This window comes from Lynx rufus, unplaced genomic scaffold (assembly GCF_022079265.1).
Source record: "Lynx rufus isolate CCGP_SWC_20201006 ecotype Redwood Valley unplaced genomic scaffold, mLynRuf1.p SCAF_16, whole genome shotgun sequence".
Classification (NCBI taxonomy): domain Eukaryota; kingdom Metazoa; phylum Chordata; class Mammalia; order Carnivora; family Felidae; genus Lynx; species Lynx rufus.
The window spans coordinates 3,162,135-3,182,395 of NW_025814830.1; the positions used below are offsets into that span (position 1 = coordinate 3,162,135).

General features: G+C 45.7%; 1 protein-coding gene across 7 annotated transcripts; it reads right to left on the reverse strand.

Moving 5' to 3' along the window:
• Positions 1 to 1,255: 1,255 nt before the first annotated feature.
• Positions 1,256 to 10,092, reverse strand: LOC124510858 (myeloid cell surface antigen CD33-like). 7 transcript variants are annotated; one of them, XM_047077534.1, is made up of 8 exons: positions 10,003 to 10,092; positions 9,294 to 9,797; positions 8,877 to 9,155; positions 8,600 to 8,647; positions 7,265 to 7,361; positions 6,895 to 6,976; positions 6,555 to 6,752; positions 1,651 to 1,737 (listed from the first exon to the last, which is right to left on the reverse strand). In XM_047077534.1, exons 2-7 carry the CDS (start codon positions 9,769 to 9,771, stop codon positions 6,561 to 6,563), a joined length of 1,176 nt encoding a protein of 391 aa, XP_046933490.1. In that variant the 5' UTR covers positions 9,772 to 9,797; positions 10,003 to 10,092; the 3' UTR covers positions 1,651 to 1,737; positions 6,555 to 6,560. The 7 variants fall into 7 exon arrangements, with proteins under 7 accessions (XP_046933491.1, XP_046933490.1, XP_046933493.1 ...); XM_047077537.1 differs by lacking the exon at positions 10,003 to 10,092 and having other exon boundaries at positions 9,294 to 9,671; positions 9,732 to 9,882; XM_047077535.1 differs by lacking the exons at positions 6,555 to 6,752; positions 10,003 to 10,092 and having other exon boundaries at positions 1,256 to 1,737; positions 9,294 to 9,882.
• Positions 10,093 to 20,261: the final 10,169 nt, after the last annotated feature.

Here is a 20,261-nt window from a genome sequence, read left to right on the forward strand (position 1 = left end):
AATTGGGGCGCCTGGGTGGCTCAGTCGGTTAAGCGTCCGACTTCGGCTCAGGTCATGATCTCATGGTTTGTGAGTTCAAGCCCCGCATTGGGCTCTCTGCTGACAGCTCAGAGCCTGGAGCCTGCTTCGGATTCTGTGTCTCCTTCTCTCTCTGCCTCTCCCCTGCTCAAGCTCTGTCTCTGTATAGGACTCTGTCAAAAATAAATAAAAGTTAAAAAAAAAACAACCTGTAATAGAGGTCAAAAAACTATAGCTATTGGGCTGCCTACTTTTGTAAATAAAATTTTGTTGGAACACATCCACTTTAATTCATTTCTAGCATGTCTATGGCTGCATTTGCACTATAAACACAGAGTTGGATAGTGGCTACAGAGACCATACAGCTTGCAAAGCCTAAAATATATGCTCTCTGCCCCTCTGAAAAAAAAATTCCTGCCCCCTGATCTGGAAAGTCAAATTAGAGGCTCGTAAATTAGTCTTTGGGGCTGAGGAGATGGAGAGGTATTTTGACTGTGGTCAGCCCTGATTTTTAGGAGGTTCTGTAAATGTTAATATGTGATTTTGCCTCTAACAGGACTAGTAGGAAGCAGGCAGGATGGAAAGGGAGGACTCAGAAGGGGAGAGGGATGATGCTGGAGGCCAAGTCAGGGAAGAGATCCATGGGGAGGGTTTTCTTCGTCTGATAAATATTCAGTAATATTTACCATTAAGTACTATGTATACATATAGAGTTTATTTTTTCCAGCTTTATTAAGATATAATTGACACATAACATTGTGTAATTTTATTTATTTATTTTTTAATGTTCACTTATTTTTGAGAAAGACAGTGCAAGCCATGGAGGGGCAGACACACACACACACACACACACACACACACACACACAAAATCCAAAACAGTCCCAATCCAAAACAGGCTCCAGGCTCTGAGCTGTCAGCACAGAGCCCGATGTGGGGCTCAAACTCATGATCTGTGAGATCATGACCTGAGCCGAAGTCAGACACTTAACCAACTGAGCCATCCAGGTGCCCCTACATTGTGTAAATTTAAAGTGTACAATGCAATGATTTGATATATGTGTACATTGCAAAATGATTGCCACATGGGAGGGTTTCGAGTACAGAATGAGGCTGACTCATTGCTGATGTGGTGTCCAGGACAGAACATACTCAGCCTCTAAGTGAAATGTCACTGACACCTTTCTGTCCAAGGGGGAAAGAACCAATGTGCACCAAAGTCTCACAACGCAGCAGGATTTGTGCTGTGTGTTTTCCATATGCACTTTAATCCTCATGGAAGCCCTTACATCCATTTTGTAAAGCAGAAAACCGAGACATGGAGGAGTAAGGTGGCTTGCCTGACATCATAGTGCTAATAAATGAAAGAGCCTTGAATCCATGCCAGGCCTCTCTGATTGCAAAGCCTTAGTTCCGATACAGCAAGAAACTCACATATAGTAGTTTATAAGTCCATTGCCTATGGGGATGTTAAGTCTCCAAGAACCAGCCTTTGGGTCCCCCTTCCTAGAGGATATGGACGCTCCCTCTGAGGCTGTTTGCTCCAGGTGGTTCGTCACTTTGTATTGACCTCTGAATATTCTGTGCAGGTGTTCTCCTTCATCTTGTGAAAGCTGATGGAGGCATAATGCAGCTCCTCCTCCATTTCCAAGGTGGGGGGCACCCCTGCAGAGCTTGTGGGCTCAGCAGGGAGTTCTGGCTCAGACTCCTGCTGGTAACCCTGTGTGGAGAGCAAAGAAGGGCTCAGAGCAGGGCTCTTGGGGTGGGGGTGGGGGGTAAGGTGAGAAGGCAGAGAGGGTCCATGAAGTGAATTTGATTCGATAGGACATTGCTTTCTTCCACTCTTTTATCAAACATTTCTTATTTAGCAAATATGACACTACTGATTGCTTTCAAATTTTACTGAGCACTCACTCAGACCTATGCGGAAAATAGTTTACATAGAGAGAAACTAATTGTCAGAGAGGTTAGGTGCTACCCAGGGCCACACATCTGTTGATCATGAACTCAATCCTGGTCACTCTGGCACGGGACACGCAGGAGGGTGTTTATGAAAAGTTGACTTTTCTTCTGGGTATGTCTCCTTTGTTCTCACACTGTTACCTACATCCACAACACTTCTGACACCAGATTTGTGGGGTTTTCCCCACAGCAAGCAATTCTCCAACACCAGCTGAGTGGCCTGCAGTTCACTTCAATTCTGACACTCCCTACCCAGATCCCACACATTAAGGGCTCAGTCATACAAGGCTAACCTCACCCCCAATTCACCTGCCAATAGGAAGTCGAGGTTGTAACCCGTGCTTCTGACCAACTGGCTATAAATTCGTGGTTGCCATAACACCTATCTCAGATTTCATTAATTTGCTAGAGTGGCTCATAGAACTCAGGAAAGCAGTTTGCTGTTTACCAGCTTATTATAAAATGATGTGATAAAAGACACAGATGAACATCCAAATGGAAGAGGTGCCTAGGGTGAGGTGGGGGTGGGGAGTGGCAGGAGCTTCCACACCCTCTCCAGGTGTACTCCTAACATCTCCGTGTTGGAAGATTCCAACATGGAAGTTCCTTGAACTCCATACTTTTGGGATGTTAATGGAGACTTCATCATATAGACATGATGGATCACTAATTTCATTTCTAACATCTCTCCCCTCTCTGGATAATGGGGAGTGGGGATGAAAATACTGAGATTCTAATCATGGCTTGATCTTTCCTGTGATCTGCTCATCCAGAAGCCCACCCAGAGTCACCTTGTTAGAACAAAAGATGCTCCTACCACCCAGAAGGTTCCGAGGGATGTAGAAGTATGACCATTTTCTGTTGCAGATTAATTTCTCAAGATTTATGGCAACATTTCTCAAGAGCATTTGCACTTCCTCTCCTCCCATTTTCTCTTGAACTCATTCCAATCAAGAAAACTTCCTCCACTGGGCAACCAGATCTGCTTTTCTCAAGATTAACTGTGACACCATGTGCTGAATTTAAATGGTCATTTCTCAGAACTGATCTTACTGGGATTACTACCATTTGAAACAAATAAGCGTTCTCTTCTCCTTGAAACTTCATCTCCCTTTGGCTACCAGGACCCAAATCTACACTCTTTTTGTCATTTCTTTTTTTTTTCTCAGTGGTCTTCTTGTTGTTTTCACCTTGTAGCCCTGTCTCTCCCAGGGCTCTGTCTGTGGACCTCTTCTCTTCCTTGTGGCTTCATCCCCTATCAGACCTTGATGTGTATGCTCCCCAAATCTCTGTGCCTCCTACCTGGACCCCTCTCCTGAGCTCCAGACCCTTGACATCTAACTTGTCTTCTTCATTTGGACATCTCAGAGGCACCTGAAGCTTATAGTAACCAAAATAAAGTTTGAACCCCCCTGAGAAATATACTCCCGCAGAGATGGCAATTTCAGGAATTGGTGGTTCAATTATTTATGTTGCTCAAGGCAACCACATCGGAGTCATCTTTGGTATCTATGGACATGTATGGGCATCTATGGGTATTTATGACATCTATTAACATGTCTGGACATGCATGGACACCTGTGGATATTTATGGCATCTGTGGAGTCATTTTTGGCATTTATCACATCCGTGTGGTGGAGGCAGTGAACTATCTCTGCTCACATCACACACATACTCTACCATTCCCATTCCATTAGCAAATCCTGATTCATCATTGTTATCCATTGGACTATGTCTTATGGACTGAATTGTGTCTCCTTGGATTTATATGTTGAAGCTCTAACACCCAGTGCGCTGTATTTGGGGATGGGGCTTTTAAAAAAGTAATTAGGTTTAAGTGAGGTCATTAAGATAGGGCCCAAAATGACTTACGCCCTCATAAGAAGAAGAGACCCTGGAGATGTGTGTGCATAGAGAAAAGGCCACGTGAGGACATAGAGAGAAGGTAATAATCTGCAAGCCAAGGGGAGAGTTTTCAGGAGAAACTAACCCTGCCATCACCTTGATCTTGGACTTCCAGCATAACAAAATATATGTTTCTGTAGTTTAAGACACTCAGTCTACAGTATCTTGTTATGGGAGCCTACATTATCTCTTGCCTGGATTACTTGAGTTTCTTCCTATTTGGTGTCCTCTTTTCCTAGCCTGATATAGGTATTCTCAGCACAGCAGACAGAGCAATCCCATTAAAATGAGCATCAGTTCATGTCTGTGAAATAATAAAAGATAAATGTGTATCAGAAGACAGAGAGAGAGAGAGAGAGAGAGAGAGAGAGAGAGAGAGAGAGAGATCTGCCCTTGGTTCCTGTACAGATTTCCTAAGACCCTTTTAAATTTCCTAAGTGATAAGAGTGCTAGGAGCATCTTCTGGTCTAATGTTTGGTCTTTGACCCTGGTTCTTGACACAGAGTTCCTAACTCCCTTGGGATTTCCTGGACAACAGCAGTGTCTTTTGTTCTAATGATGCAAATCTTGGTTGGCTCCTGGATGGAGGCTGGTCACAGAAATACAAAGCTGCGGTTAGAAGCTTAGAACTTCCAGCCCCATGTCCTTATCCCCCAGGAAGGGGAGAGGGGTGGGAAATAGAGGTAATGATCAATCATGTCTATGTCCATAAAAATCCCAATAGTATGGGGGTGGTGGTTAGGGAGCTTCTGGGTTGGTGAATATGTGGAGGGTGGCATACCTGGAAATAACTTGGGAGCTCCACACATCTCTTCTATCTGGATGTTCATCTGTATCCTTCATCATATACTTTTATAATAAACTGGTACACAGTAAATAAAATGCTTTCCTGAGTTCCATGGGCCTCTCTGACAAAGTAATTGAAACCGAGGAAGGGGGTCGTGGGAACACCCGATTTATAGCCAGTTGGTTAGAAGCACAAGTGACAACTTGAGCTTGCGGTTGGTGTCTTAAGGGCGGTGGGGCTGTCTTATGGGCTGAGCCCTTATCTGTGGGATGTGATGCTAGCTCCAGATAGATAGTGTCAGAATTGAGTTGAGTTGTACAGTAGGACCTCCAGATGGTGTCAGAGAGAATTATTTGGTGTGGTGAAAACCACACACACATTTAGAGACCAAAAGAGTTACAAGTTAGGTATTTTGGATGAGTAGTAGTTCTGTGTGGTTTTCCTTTACGTTATCACCCTTCTCAAAATACAAAGGTAATTATGGTGAACTGCAGGGCCTTGTAATGTCTGCAGCCCCCATGCCTCTCTCCATCTTCATTTCCTACCCATCGTTACCCACTGCCCCCCTCCCACACAGCTCTGTTCAAACACACTGTCCAACTTGCTGTTTTCCCCACACACCGGGCATGCCCCAACCTCAGGACCCCCAAACCTTGTTTAGAGCCATAGTGATTCTCTCAGGGTTCACGCTGTGCTCCCTCACTTCCTGTGGGTGTCTTCTCAAAGACTACAGTGCCAGGACTGACACCTCTCATTCTTCCATCTAATGCCCCTCCATAGCACTATTTCCTGACAATTTCTTGCATATTTTCACTACCTATATGTTCACTGTTTTCTCCACACACACACCCCTCAATAAATGTAAGTCCTTGACAGCAGGGACATTTTATATTTGTAACATACATATTTGTAAAAACAGAGATATTTCCCAAGTATCCAGAACAATCGACAAGTGGAAGATATTTGCAAAGGAATGAATGAAGGCAAGGTGATTGCAGATCATGTACTCAGAAACCTCAGTGGTGTCCACCTTAGAGTTTTAAATGAGTAAGTGAAAATTAGAGCTTGGAGATGAGCAGGACTAGGGCAGATTGACATAGACACATGAGAAGGTGAGCACAGTGGAGCAATGATTCTGAGATGCAAAACGCTCGCTATGCTTGAGGCGAGTGAGCAGACTGGTGTCGGAGAGACAGAAGCATTGAAGGGGACCTTGGGTTTCCTGCCCCAAATCTCATACCAAGTTGTGTGGGCACCCGACTTGCAGCAGTGTGGAGACGCAGTGCTTTTCAAACTTGGTCATGTGGGACAAGGGTTCTGCCTGGAGGTGATGCTAACATGCCAGGGAGGAGAAGCGGGGAGGGCTGCAGCAGGGTAAGGACTAAGAGGGGAGCTCAGCTCAAAGGGAGTGGATGCATTATGCTGTACTGAGGAGAAGCACAGGCCTGCACACCCTGCAGCACATTGGTGTGAGAAGTGCAGGGCTGGGGCGGGACAGGGTTGGGTCGCTGGCAGGGTATTAGGGACACAAGTGCCATCAGAGAGGTGAGTGATCAGCAGGAAGAGTATGTTTAGGAGCGTATTAACCGTATGTTTGTGATGCTTTGGCATCTGGGGCCCTGCTAATCCTAGAGGAACTGCCCCTGCCAGGACTAGCTAATCTCTAGAGATGTTAAAGGACTTGCCTTGCAAGCATCTCTTTCATATGCAAACCACTCCATCCAAATCTCACACCCAAACCCTCCTTTATCCAGCTCTTACATTCTGGGTCACTATTCTTCTGCCTAATCACCCCAGGGCCAAGTACCAAGCAACTAGGGACGGCCCCAACACTCCAGAGCCTGCTGAAATGATTCAAACTAGCCAATCTTAAACTTACTTACCCCTTCTCAGCATGCCTTTCCTGTGGAAACTCCAATAAAGGCTCCCATCTGTGTCTCTCTATGCCCCCTCTGCCTCTTGGTCGACCTCAACCCTGTCCATGTGGTCTTATGTGTGATCATGTGTCCTTCTTCCTGGGAACTTGAGTAACAGGGTGCCTTTTCAGTGGCAATCACCTCTTGATCTGTTGGCCTCAGACACTGAATAATAATAAAACCTACATTTTCAACTAAGCAGGAAGGTGATGAGCTCATTTCTGGATGTGCTGAATGGAGCATGGCTGTGCGCCACCCCAGGAGATGTAGAGGAGAATCTGCACACCAGGATGCCCACATCACTCACCAAGGGAGCTGGCCCTACAACTGAGTGGATGCCGTCCACGCCCGCTGCTCTCCGGGATGCTGTCTTCCTACAGGTCTTCACTCTGATGAGAGAACCAGGGTCTCTGACATAGGGTCACTCTCTTGAGGCTGGAGTGAGCTACTATGGCAGGTCAATGGTGGAGTGAGCCCAGAAGCCTTCATATCAAGACTTTGTAACAAGGTGCCCCGGCTCCTGGACTTCTGGGACCAAGGCTGGGGACACACGCATGCTTGGCCCAATGGTATCAGCTGGATTCTTACCATGACTGCACCTTTCGCCCTTGCTGTAGGGCCTCACAACCCCTGCAGGTCCCGCTTCTTCCCCTCTCACCCACATCAACACAGCTCACCCAAAGAAGATGAGGCAGAGGCAGAGAGCAAGCAACGTGGTGACACCAGCTCCCCAAATGGCACCTTTAATCACTCCTGCCCTGGTCTCCAGGTTCCCTGTAGACAGAGGCACTTGGGGTCAACTCCAATCTTGACAAGCAAGACACTTGGGGTCAACTCCAATCTTGACAACTCCAGCATACTGAGAGGGGTACTCGTCCCCTCCCATCCAGGGTTCAGCCCTGAGGGTCTCCCACCCACTGTAGGACCTCAGCCTCCACCAGAAGGACATGGTCTGTGGGACATCATCTAGCCCTCACACTCCTGTTCAGCTACTACCATTTTTTCTAGGACCCAGGTTCTTCTCTGCAACAGATCCCAGATCTGTCTGCAGCAGGATCGTGGGGCTCTGGGCCCCGTGGGCGTGCCAGAGAGAGAGAGACATATGCTGTGTGCATATGTCTCTGTGGGATGTGGAAAGATCTTGTCCTTCCTTCTCTCCAGGGAAGCTGTTTGAATCTCCTCTCCTGGCCTCCACTGACCCTGTCTCAAGGCCAAAGGTGGTCTCTTATGCTTCCAGAAGTGGGTGGAAGCAGCCAAGTATATATACTGTGAGCCCAACACACTCAGGGTGAGGGATGTGTCTCTGGGCACCACCTGTCAACCATTTGGTGGGCACTGAAAGAGTCCAAAAGGAGCTCACTGTCCAGGTGGGAACCAGATGTCACTGCCAATGGGAATAGAACAGTGAGGGAAGGGCTGGCCTCAGAGAGAGGTCAAGGTGAGAGCTGAGGATTCACAGTCAAAAAATGTCCCGGAGACATTTGGGGACAGTGAAACTACTCTGCACGATACCACTAGATGGATACATGTCATTATAAATTGTCCAACCCATAGAATGCACAACACCAAGAATGAACCCTAATGTCAACTATGGACTTTCGGTGATAAAAGCAATTACATGTAGGTTTGATTGTGACAAAGGTATTCTCTGGTGGGGGACACAGAGAGTGGAGAGGCTATGCATACAAAAGCAGGGGCTTGGGGGAAATCTCTCTACCTTCAGCTCAATTTTGTTATGAACCTAAAACTCCCCCCCGTCTAAAAATAAAGTCTCCTAAAAATGCCCCAAGGCCTTCAATGACTGGAGGAAGACAAAGAGTATACTCAAGACGGTGGGGAGAAAATAGCAGGTCACCCTGGCAAGACCAGAGTGGGAGGGGATGAGAGAGGAGGGCTGAGGGGGTTTCTCATGTCTAACTACAGCCCACCACACATCTACCCACTGACTCTGAAAGTCCCGCTCTGAAAGAAACTGCTAGTCAGTGCTCCATGGACAGGAGGCTTCTTCCCACCTTTGTCATCCACTAGGCAGACATCAGCTGTCGAGTTCTGTGTGGCACCTAGGATGGGAGGATGGGATTTCCCTCTTTAGTGAGGAAGGGTGATGTGAGATGCATGTGGACATCCTCCCACCCCCAGAAGCCACAGAAACACAGGAGGGACAGGACTTGAGTCATTCAAGGTCCCCTCCTCAGCCAGGCCTCCAGGACTAAAGCACCAGCATCCAGAACCTGGACTTCATGCCCCTCACCCCCTCAGGCACTCAGGTCATCCTGGCCCTACACTCACAGGTGACATTGAGCTGGACGGTCCTTTCCACCATCACACCAGCTGCAGGGAACTTCACCTGACAGGTGAGGTTGGTACCATGGTCCTGGGGCCGTGGGGTGAGGGTGAGCACTGAGGAGAGGTGGGTCCTGGGGCCCAGGGAGGTGAGGGCTGCTGACATCCAGGAGAAGATGGGAGGCGTGCCCCGCTCACAGGCCCAGGGCACAGAGCAGGTCAGGTTCCTGGGGTGTCCACACTCCAAGGTCTCAGGGATGAGGATGTCAGGTGTGTGGGTGAGGGCTGGTGAGGAGAGAGGGAGACACAGGGATCGGAAAGAGGGTCTGAGGTGCCGCCCTGAAAGAAGCCTCAGGCTTCGGTCAAGGTTGTCCCGGGACCCCTATCCTTCCCTTGTGGCCTCCCCCGCAGTGTGCTCCTTACCTGTCACACGCACAGAGAGCTGATTCTGTCTGTAACTATACCTTATATTAATCCCTGTCTCCACCCTAAAGACGTACGTCCCGGAGTCCCTTCTCTGTGCATCTCTGATGTCCAGGGAGCAGTCATGGTCCCGAGGGTCTCCAAGGAGGCGGAATCGGTCCTGGGTCTCCTTCTGTACTTTTCGATCTGGGTTGTTTGTGGCCACTGGAGCATTCAAATATATGTGGGCCCTTCCCCGGAACCAGTAGCCATGAACAGGGTTAGTCAAGTAGCTCGTGGGGTTGGAGAATTTGCAGGGCACGTATACACACAGGCCCTCCTGCACTGTCAGCGACTCCTGCACTTGCAGCCAGTATCTCTCATCCTGAGCCTGGGACCCTGTGGAGAAGGCAGGGTCAGCGGCAGTCCCCAGCTTCCCTCTCCCCTCGGCCCACTCACCTGCCCATAGCAGGAGCAGCAGCAGCGGTGGCAGCAGCATCTAGAGACAGAGGGTGTCTGGGCTTCCTGTGGGTGAAGGAGAAGGGAAGGCAGAGGGAGGGAAGCTGAGGAGGACCCACGGGAAGCTGGGGAGGAGCATGAGGTCTCACGATTTCACAAAGGGGGAACTGCCGCTACGGAGCTCACCCCCTCTCTGCACAGAGCCTGTGACCCCCGCACTCCCAGTCCAAGACCCGGGAGACCCACCCAGGAGGAGAGACCAAGAACAGACCCTGTATCCTGCCTCCCATCTCCACTCTTCCCTCCACCACTGGAGCCTGGACCAGGACCTCTGATAGCATATGAGGCATGGGACACAGTGAGTCTCCTAAGATCCTCCCATCTGAGGTGCTTGTCTGAGCAGTGTTGTCTACACCAGGGAGCTAGTCAACTCTTGTCTACAGCTGGAGGGTCACAGCCTCGTCTGGACCAAGTGGTCAGTCCTGCAAGATGGAGGATTCTTTAGGTGTGTGAGCATCTGGGGCATAAGAAAAGAAGGGGGCCACGGTGAGGTGAAGGCAGGATTCCTTCATTGATTCACTGATTGATTCTCCAAATACTTGGTGAACATCTGTGTTGGGGGACCTGAAGACAAGACACATGGGGTTGACCTGGTCCATCCTGCAACAGGGACCCCACCCAAGGCGCCACTTCCTCTACAGATACGCTGTGCTTTCACTTTGTCCCTGTTAGGTTCACAGCTGCAGGCATGTGTGACTTTGCAATGTCTCTGCTGGCCTACTGCCGGTTATTTTCTAAATATTCAAGGATGGGTCCATTTTTGTTTTTTTACTTCTATTATGCTGACACATGAAGTTTCAGTGGCATCTCCAAACGGAAAACCATGTAGCGTCTTCACGTCAAACAAAAGGGAGAACACAAGTTCATGAGCCAGTGGACACTCTTTTCCACGAATGCTGTCTATACAGTCATTTGTGGACTGAAGCAATATGTTTGGTTGCTCATCATACAGATTAGCATCTCCCGTCATGTAAAAACTCTGATTCTCAAGGTGAAATTGGCTCAAAACACATAATATTCCAGAAAACATGAGTGGCATGAATATACGGCTGCAATTAAAATTTTAGGTTCTGCTCATGTATTTTTCCATCTCACTCTGTGGAGTATACATCTGGCAAATCCTTGATGTCTCTATTTACAATATGCATATATAATAGCATTTGCAGTCAACCATTTGTAAAATCTTCAAAACACAATAGTATCTAAATAAATGTTCCATAAACATTACTACCATAGAGACACTTTTGCACCTTATCTGATAAGTGAGGAATTGAGTCTCCAATAAGTGAAATCATACCTTATTCTGGATTATTAAAAATGTATGATTGTGGCACATAATGGAGAAGCCAATGCAGTTGGTTTTACAGTAAAGAAAGTTATACCATTTTCATGGACTGGGATGATCTGTGAGTTCTCATTATGTTTCTTTAATGAACTTTGTACTTTTTATAAGACGGAATATAACTACTTGAGGTGCGCTTTTCTATGAATCCTGACAAATGTATACCTCCACAATCTGGACGTGAACGTAACCACCATCTCAACTGGGTTTCTGGCACCTCTGTGCAGCTCATCAAGCCATCTCCAGCCCCAGGTAACCATTGATCTGTTCCCTTCATGCCAATTTGAGAATTTCCTAGAAATGTACACTTTGTGTCTTCTGTATTCTCTCACTCAGCACAATAATTTTGAAATTGATCCAAGTCGTATTTATAGTTCATAATGCATTTATTACTATGTATTATGCCATTCATGGGTATATTGTAATCTTTTATTTATTCACCTATTGATAGACATTTGAGATTTTCAAGTTTGGGCTATGAATAGGAAGGTAAAACCTTTTTATGGACATGTTTATATACTATATAAACTATATATATATATATATATATATATATATGTATGTATATACACACATATATACATATATACATATATACACATACATATGTATATATACATATATATACATATATATGTATATATATATATATAAAACACCCCCATGAGTATATAAAAGAAGGATATTTGTGAGACTGACATAACAATGTGTGTCAACTATACTTCAATAACAAAATAGACATAAAAACTGCTAAAAGAGAAAAAAGAGTCCCTCCCCAAAATGTCATTATTACGTCAAAGAGTAACTGCGTGTCTCACACTAGCAGGAATTGCTACACTACTCTCCATAATGGTTTTAACCTTTACTACTCCTATCCACAATATTTCAGAATTCTGGTACTTCCGCATTCTTGTTAATATTTGGTATTGTCAGCCTTTTAAAAATTTTAGCAATTTTGCAGAAGTTTAGTGTATCTTGTGTTTTTTAATTCTTTTTTTGTTTATTTATTTTTAAGAGAGAGAGTGTGTGTGCAGGGAAAGGGCAGAGAGAAAAAGAGAGAGAGAGAGAATCTCAAGCAGGCTCTACCAGGTTGGCGAAGAACCTGATGTGGGCCTTGAACTCAGTAACTGTGAGATCATGACCTGAGTCGAAACCGAGAGTTGAACACTTAACCGACTGGCTACCCAGGGGCCTCTTTAATTCTCAATGCATTTTAATTTTAGACATAGTGAGATTCACCTGTTAACATGTACAATTCTTGAAATTTGACTGATGTATAGAATTATGTAATCATAACCACAGTCAAGGTACTGAAGAGTGCCATTCCCCAAGATCTTCTTTCCTCCTGTCGCTTGGTGGCCAAGTCCTCCCTCCTCCCATAACCTCTGCAAAAAATGCTGGTCTGTTCTCCATCCCTCTTATTTTGCTGTTTACAGAATGTCATAGAAGCGGAATCATGCAAGAGTCTGGCTTCATTCATTTGGCCTAATGCATTAGAAGGTCCTCCATATTGTTGAGTATGTATGCTAATAATTTGTACAATCTTGTATACACTAACCCCTGGGAGACCATTGGGGTTGTTTCCTGTTTGGGGTGACTATGAATAAAATAACTGTCAACATTCACATGCAGGTTTTGTGGGAACGTGTTTTTGTTTCTCCTGGGTAAATATCTAGGCATTAGGTCCTCAGTCCCACATTTGGTGTAGGTTTGACTGAGACACGATTGCCAAACTGTTCTCCACAGTGGCTGTACCATTTGGTGTTTCCACCAGCAATGTGTGTGGTAGGTCCTGGTTGCTCCACACTCTCTTTCGTATTGGATATTACCAGGATTTTTCTCTTATTTTCATTTGGATTCTTTAGCCTTTGTAAGAGGGGTGCACTGGTATCTCATCCTGGTTCTAATCTGTGATTTCCTAAGGACAGGTGATGCTGGGCATGTTTTCATGTGCTCATTCTCCATCCATTTTCCTTTGGTGAAGTGGTTGATTGAATCTTTGGCTGCTTTGTTTTTACTGAAGCAAAATATGCATAACAGGACCTCTACCCTTGTAACCATTTTAATTGTTTAGGTCAGGGGCATTGTAGGGCAACCACCACCACCACCATCCATCTCTACAACCTTTTTCATCATCCCAATGTGACATTTTGTGCCTGTTAAATTAATAAGCCTCCATTCCCCCACCCATCTCCTGACCTTCACAGCCATCATTGTATTTTCTGTCTGTAAACTTGAGCTCTCTAGATACTTGGGGTAATGGAATCATACAGTATTTGTCTTTTTGTGACTGGCTTATTTCACTCACAGTAATGTCCTCAATCCACATTGTAGAATGTGTCAAACGTTCATTCTTTTTAAGACTGTGTAATATTCCACCTTTTGTTTTTGTGTTTATCTGTTGTTAGACCCTTGGGTTGTTTCCGCCGTTTTCACTGTCATGAATCATGCTGCTATGAACATGGATGTAGAAATATCTATTCAAGTACCTGATTTTGAGCTTTTGTGCATATACTCAGACATGAGGTTCCTATCTCCTATGGTAATTCAATTTTTAATTAAAAAAATTTTTTTAACGTTTATTTATTTTTGAGACAGAGAGAGACAGAGCATGAACGGGGGAGGGGCAGAGAGAGAGGGAGACACAGAATCGGAAGCAGGCTCCAGGCTCTGAACCATCAGCCCAGAGCCTGACGCGGGGCTCGAACTCATGGACCGCGAGATCGTGACCTGAGCTGAAGTCGGACGCTTAACCGACTGAGCCACCCAGGCGCCCCTCAATTTTTAATTTTTTGAGGAACTGCCATACTGAATTCCACAGCCAATGCACCCTTTATAATCTCAAGAGCAAAACACAGGACTTCCACATTCTCTGCATCCTTGCCAACACTTGTGATTTCCTGGGTTTTGTTCTGCGTTGTTTTTTATACCATCACTATGTGGTTGTAATCTGCATTTGGCTGATATTAGATTTTGACCATCTTTTCGTGCACTTAGTGGTCATTTGTATACTTTGTGAAAAAAATCTATTCAAATCCTTTGTCAATTTGTAAACAGGGTTGTTTCGTTTCTATTTTTTTACACAGTTAGGTTTCGTTTGTTTACTCATTGTTTGGTTTTGAGAGTCCTTGGTATATACTGGATACAACTCATTCATCAGATATATGTTTGTAGGTATTTTCTCTCTGTCTGTCACTTCTCTTTTAGCTCTGTTAAGAGTGGCTTTTACAGAACAGCAGGTGCCTGGTCCCCAAGATGTGTGCCATGCCTGTGGTGACCCACTAGTGTATCAGGTCATGGAGGAACAAAGTAAAGGAAGTCTGGGGACCAATGGAGGCATTTAGGGGTGCAAAAATCACTTGATCAGTGCTGTGGACTGAACAATGTCCCCAAAGTAACCTCTGTCTTAATCCCTGAAACCTGTAGATGCTACCTTACAAGGAAACAGGGTCTTTGCAGATGTGATGAAGTTAGAGATATGGACTTGGAGATCGTCCTAGATTATCTGGGTTGGGCCCTAAACCTATCACAGTGTCCTTCTAAAGGGGAAGCAGAGGGTGACCTGCTACACACAGAGTAGCATGAGGCGACATGACCAGAGAAACCCTGAATGGAACAGTGACACCACAGATTAAGGGAGTCAGCAGCCACCATCACCCAGAAGAAGCAGGAGGAGTCTCTCCTTGAGCCTCAGGAGGGTGTGGAGCCCAACCAGTCCTGATTTCTGTTCAGCAAAACTGAATTGGGATTCTGGGGTTCAGAATACAGTACCCCAAGTTGTGTCCCTTGGGCATAATGACCCTTTCAGACTGAAAGAATTTTAAAAATGGCAGTTGAGTATGGAAACCAATTTGACAATAAACTTCATATATTCAAAAAAAATAAAAATAAAATAAAATAAAATGACCCCAAAAAGCTAAAAAAAAAAAAAAAAAATGGCAGTTGAAGAAGGACTTTGTGACCTTCCCCTGCAGTGGGTCTCACTGAGAGGTGCCCTCCCTCTACCTGGAGGAAAGGAGCATCACATCTCTGAAGACAGATGGACAAAAGACAGATGAAAAGATGGCCTTGCCAAGCCCTCTGTTACTACCCACAGCTCAAACTCTGTTCTTCTGGGTGTGGCCCTGAGTTTCCACTCTTCATCAGATCTATCTTTAAAAAACCACTGAGATTTAACCATTTATTTGGGTCTTCATTTCCTTATGAGGGCTCCTGTGCCACACAAATCTCATATTAAATACACTTTCATGCTTTCCTGTCCTTCACCTGTCCTGTGTTACAGGTCCCAAGGGAGAACTTATCAGGGCAGAGGGAAGAAATGTGCTTCATTCCTTACACAGCTTTCTGGCCTCTTTGTGAGGGATTGATTACATTTCCTTTGTTTTAAGACACTGAGAGTGTGTCCTTTGTGACAACGGCCCTCAGAAGCTGATACAGGAGGGAAGTCGGAGACGCCCCCTCCAGGAGCAATGCAGAGAAACACAGAGAACAACCCTCCCTCTCCAGACTCTTCTTGGCTCTCTCTTTTTCCCTCATACACCACACCCATTACCTCAGAAACAAAATCCTGTTTGTTTTATCCTCATAATGTGTCCAAAATAAATGCCACTCTCTTTGGTTTGAGCCAACATCACTTCCTGTCTTCAATAGGCATCATTTCCCTTCCCCACCTCTGTCGTGCTGTCATGGACCCATTCAGGCCAGTCCTGAGCAGAGCAGCCACAGGGATCCTATTAAAAGGAAAGTTCTATCATATCTCTGCTCTCTCAAAGGCTTCAGATTGTTGCATTTTCAGCAAGGTTCACATGGTCTGTACCCCCACTGGGTGTCCACCCCCTCTGGGTCTCTTCCCCTATGAGGTCTGCACACCCACGAGGTCTGCACCATCCTCCCAGCATCCCCACCTGACGCTCCTGTGCTCTCAATCTTGGCCACTTGTTTCCAGTGAAACACCAAGCCAGCTCCCACGTCAGAGCTCTTTCACTCACTGTGCCTTCTTTTCCATTTTCTTGGAGTAATTTTCTCTTAAGCAAACACAGAACCTGCCTTGTCACTGCCTCAAGTCTTTGCTCAAATGTCACCTCCTCCTACTCTCGGTTGTAGAACATGCTCCCCAATATGTCACGTGACACTCAGTCTACATGGTTTCTCTCCAAAAACATTTTCTACCCAGTGTGCTCTGTATTATTTCCTCTTTATTTCTTTTGATTTCTATCCTTCTTGTCTACAGAATGACATCTTCTTGATTATAATGATTTTTTTTGCTATGTTCACGGATGCACCCTGACACCTACAAGGTGGTGTGTCAATAGTACTTGTTGAAGGAGTCTGTAAATAGCTGAATATTACTTCACTCAAAACCATATGAGACTCTCACTCTCACACACACACTTGTGCATACACACAGCTGGGTGGCATTTACTATTGAGCCTGAAGGTAACCAGGACTTGGAGATGTAGGAATGGGGAAAGTCTCATGCAAAGTCTTATAGTCAAAAGATCTCTAACATGGCTGGGTGTGGAGAAGTTGCAAGATGCAGGGAGAGGTAGGGATCTGGGTGGGGAGTCCAGAAGGGAACAGACCATGCCAGGTCTTTGAATCTAGCCTGTTTGCACCTCAGTCTTGGCCATGGAGAGGAACTGTAGCTCTTCATACTGTGGAGGAAGTGGACAATAATGGCGTCCTGAGACTGCTTCTGGAGGCCTGTGTTGAGGAGGCAGGTGGGTTAGAGGCCTAGAGAAGAGACCACAGGAACAAGCAGGGTCAGGATGGGGAGGAGACGAGCATGAGGATGAGCAGGAGGAAGGATGGACAAGACTGAGTGATGTGTTGGATCAGTCAGAAGGGAGGGAGGTCACGGTGGAGAACCACACCCCAGTTCTGGCCTTAAAGATGAGGCCATGCCAGCCGTGTGAGGGAATCCCAGTGGAGATGAAGGTTCAAGAGGAATGTGGCAGCTCAACCTCGGCCGTGCCGAGTGAAGCAATCCTGGGGCCATCCTGGGGGAGGTGATGGTGGGATGTTGGGTGCCCACGTCACTCACCCGAGGGATTAACTGGGGGTGGTGTTGGCCTCCTCCACGCCCCCTGCAGGCCTGGCTGTCTCCTTCCTGAGGAATCTCAGTCTGAGAGAAGACACCAGGGCCTTTCGGTCTGGTCCTGGGAATGCAGGGCCAACTGATTCACTCCGGTTTCCAGCTAAGGGGCTGGAGGGCAGACAAGGTGGGAGAGTGCAGGTATGGTGCCATAGACAGCCGTGAGCACAGCAGGTACAGCCCGTCCTGTCCTGGACACTGTGGAATCCTCACACCTGGTTGCCCTCCCCCCTGCCCTGCCCTCTGACCTGTTCAGTCCCTCCTGCACTGGGTCTGAGACTCAGCCACATGTCCTCACCCTCCCCATGCTTCCCCTCCCCCTGGGGCAGTGCTTACATGAGGATGATGAAGCAGAGGAGGAAGAGCAGGGTCTTGACAGTCACTTCCCCAGTGGCTACTAGAGCCACCATGTCAGGGACCCTGACTGTCCTGTAGGAACAAGGGATGAGGACAAAATTCATGTGCTTGATTGCAACCCTGAGTCCTCTGCTCCCTGCAGTATTCTTGACATTGGCTCTCAAGTCCTTCATGCACCATTGGATGGGGGACCACCTGTGCCTGGGCCTCACCCCACCCTGTGCCCTGGCTTTCCAGCAGTAGGATGGGAAAAATATGCATAAGTGGGACTTCATCGAAATGAATCCTTTTATTTTTTTTTATTTTTTAATTTTTTTAACGTTTATTTATTTTTGAGATAGAGAGAGAGACAGAGCATGAATGGGGGAGGGTCAGAGAGAGGGAGACACAGAATCCGAAACAGGCTCCAGGCTCTGAGCTGTCAGCACAGAGCCGGACGCGGGGCTCGAACTCACAAACCGCGAGATCATGACCTGAGCCGAAGTCGGCCGCCCAACCGACTGAGCCACCCAGGCGCCCCAAAATGAATCCTTTTATTCATCTATTAGCCCTATTGAGAAAGTAAAAAGCCAACCTATTGAGTGGGAGAAAAAAATTACGAATGATAGATCTGATAAGGGAGTAGTATCCAGCACATAAAAAGAACACTTACAACTCAACAACAAAAAGACAAACAACCGAATTTAAAACCAGACGTTTGCAACAACGTGGGTGGAACTAGAGTGTATTATGCCAAGCAAAATAACCAGAGAAAGAGAGATATCGTATTATTTCACTCATATGTGGAATTTAAGAAACACAACAGATGAACATAGGGGAAGGAAAGGAAAAAGAAAATAAAAACAGAGAGGGAGGAAAACCATAAGACACTCTTAAAAACAGAGAATATACTGAGGGTGCTGGAGGGGAGGTGGTTGGGGGATGGACTAGACGGGTGATGGGCATTAAGAAGGGCACTTGTTAGGATGAGCACTAGGTGTTATATGCAAGTGATGAACCCCAAAATATACTCCTGACACCATTATTACACCATATGTTAACTAACTTGGATTTAAATTTAAATAATAAATAAATAAATAAATAAATAAATAAATAAATAAATAAATGTCTGGAATGGGGTCCAGCAACCTACATTTTACAGATTTGCCAGGAGATTTTCCTCCACAACAGCGTTGGATAATCACTCTCTTAAATAACATGTAACATTTTACAGTAGCAAACTCAAAAATACACCGAAAAATAATAACATAAAATAAAAATAGGAACAGGACTTAAATAAGTTCTGCACAGAAGATATACATATGACAAATATGTCCAAAAGCAAAAAAAAAAAACAACAAAAAATGACATCATTAGTCATTACGTAAATGCAAATCAGACTGCACTAACATACTCCTTCACACCCACTGGTAAGCTATCATTATTTTTTAAAGGAAAATAACAATACTGGTGAAAATATTTAGAAACTGGAAGCCTCACACACTGCTGGTGGGAATGTCAAATGGTGTTGTCACTGTGGCAAACAGTCTGGTATTATCCTCAGAAAGTTAAGACATAGAAACCACCTTTTGACCTAGCATTTTCACTCCTGAACATATGCATTTGACCTAGCATTTACACTCCTGAAATGGAAAACAGTGTTCAACAACAACATGTCCTCTGATGTTCATAGTAGCATTCTAATAGCCCCAAGAAGAAGCCACCCAAATGTCCATCAGCTCATAAATGGAAGAACAGAATGTAGTACATCCATACAATAGAACGACAAAAGAGAATTAGTACTCATACATGTTCTACGTGTGATCCTTGGAAAGGTTTTGTAAAATGAAAGAAACCAGACACCGAAGGCCATGCTTTGGGGGATTTCATTTAGTTGACATATTCCACAGTAGGCAAATCACCAGAGACAGAAGTCAGATTAGTGGTTTCCCGGGGTCAGGAGGAGGGGGAATGCGGGGGTCATTGCCTAACAGGTATGGGTGTCCCTTTGGGGTGATGACAATGCAGGGTGGATGGAATCAGGCAGTGGTGATAGTCGCACAACATTGGGACATCCCAAAAGCCATCTATTGTGCACTTAAAAATGGCTGCAATGGAGAGTTACCTTTTAGGTGAATTTTTCCTCAAAAAAATAATAATGCATATCCATAAAAATACCATATGGAGAGATTGGTTCCCACCTGGTTCTGGCAAAGATCACAAAGTTTCACCCCATTCAGAGTTGGTGGAAACACATACTTTTCACCCCAGCTGTTGGGAATATAACCTTGTCCACCCTCTGTGGAGAAAACTTGGCCACGTCTCTCAAAAGTAGAAAGAACGTAAGGGGCACCTGGGTGGCTCGGTCAGTTGGGCATCCGACTTCGGCTCAGGTCATGATCTTGCAGTCCGTGAGCTCAAGCCCCACGTTGGGCTCTGTGCTGACAGCTCAGAGCCTGGAGCCTGCTTCAGATTCTGCGTGTCTTTCTATCTCTCTCTGCCCCTCCCCTGCTCGCACTTTGTCTCTCTCTCTCTCTCTCTCTCTCTCTCTCAAAAAAAAAAAAAAAAAGAACATAAGATCCTGCTCTTCTGGTTCTAGGAATTTATCCCATAGACCTAGACACACATACATGGAATGAGATACAAGATTATCAACTGCAGTTTTTCTGTTGGTGGAATAAAATGAACACCGTGATTT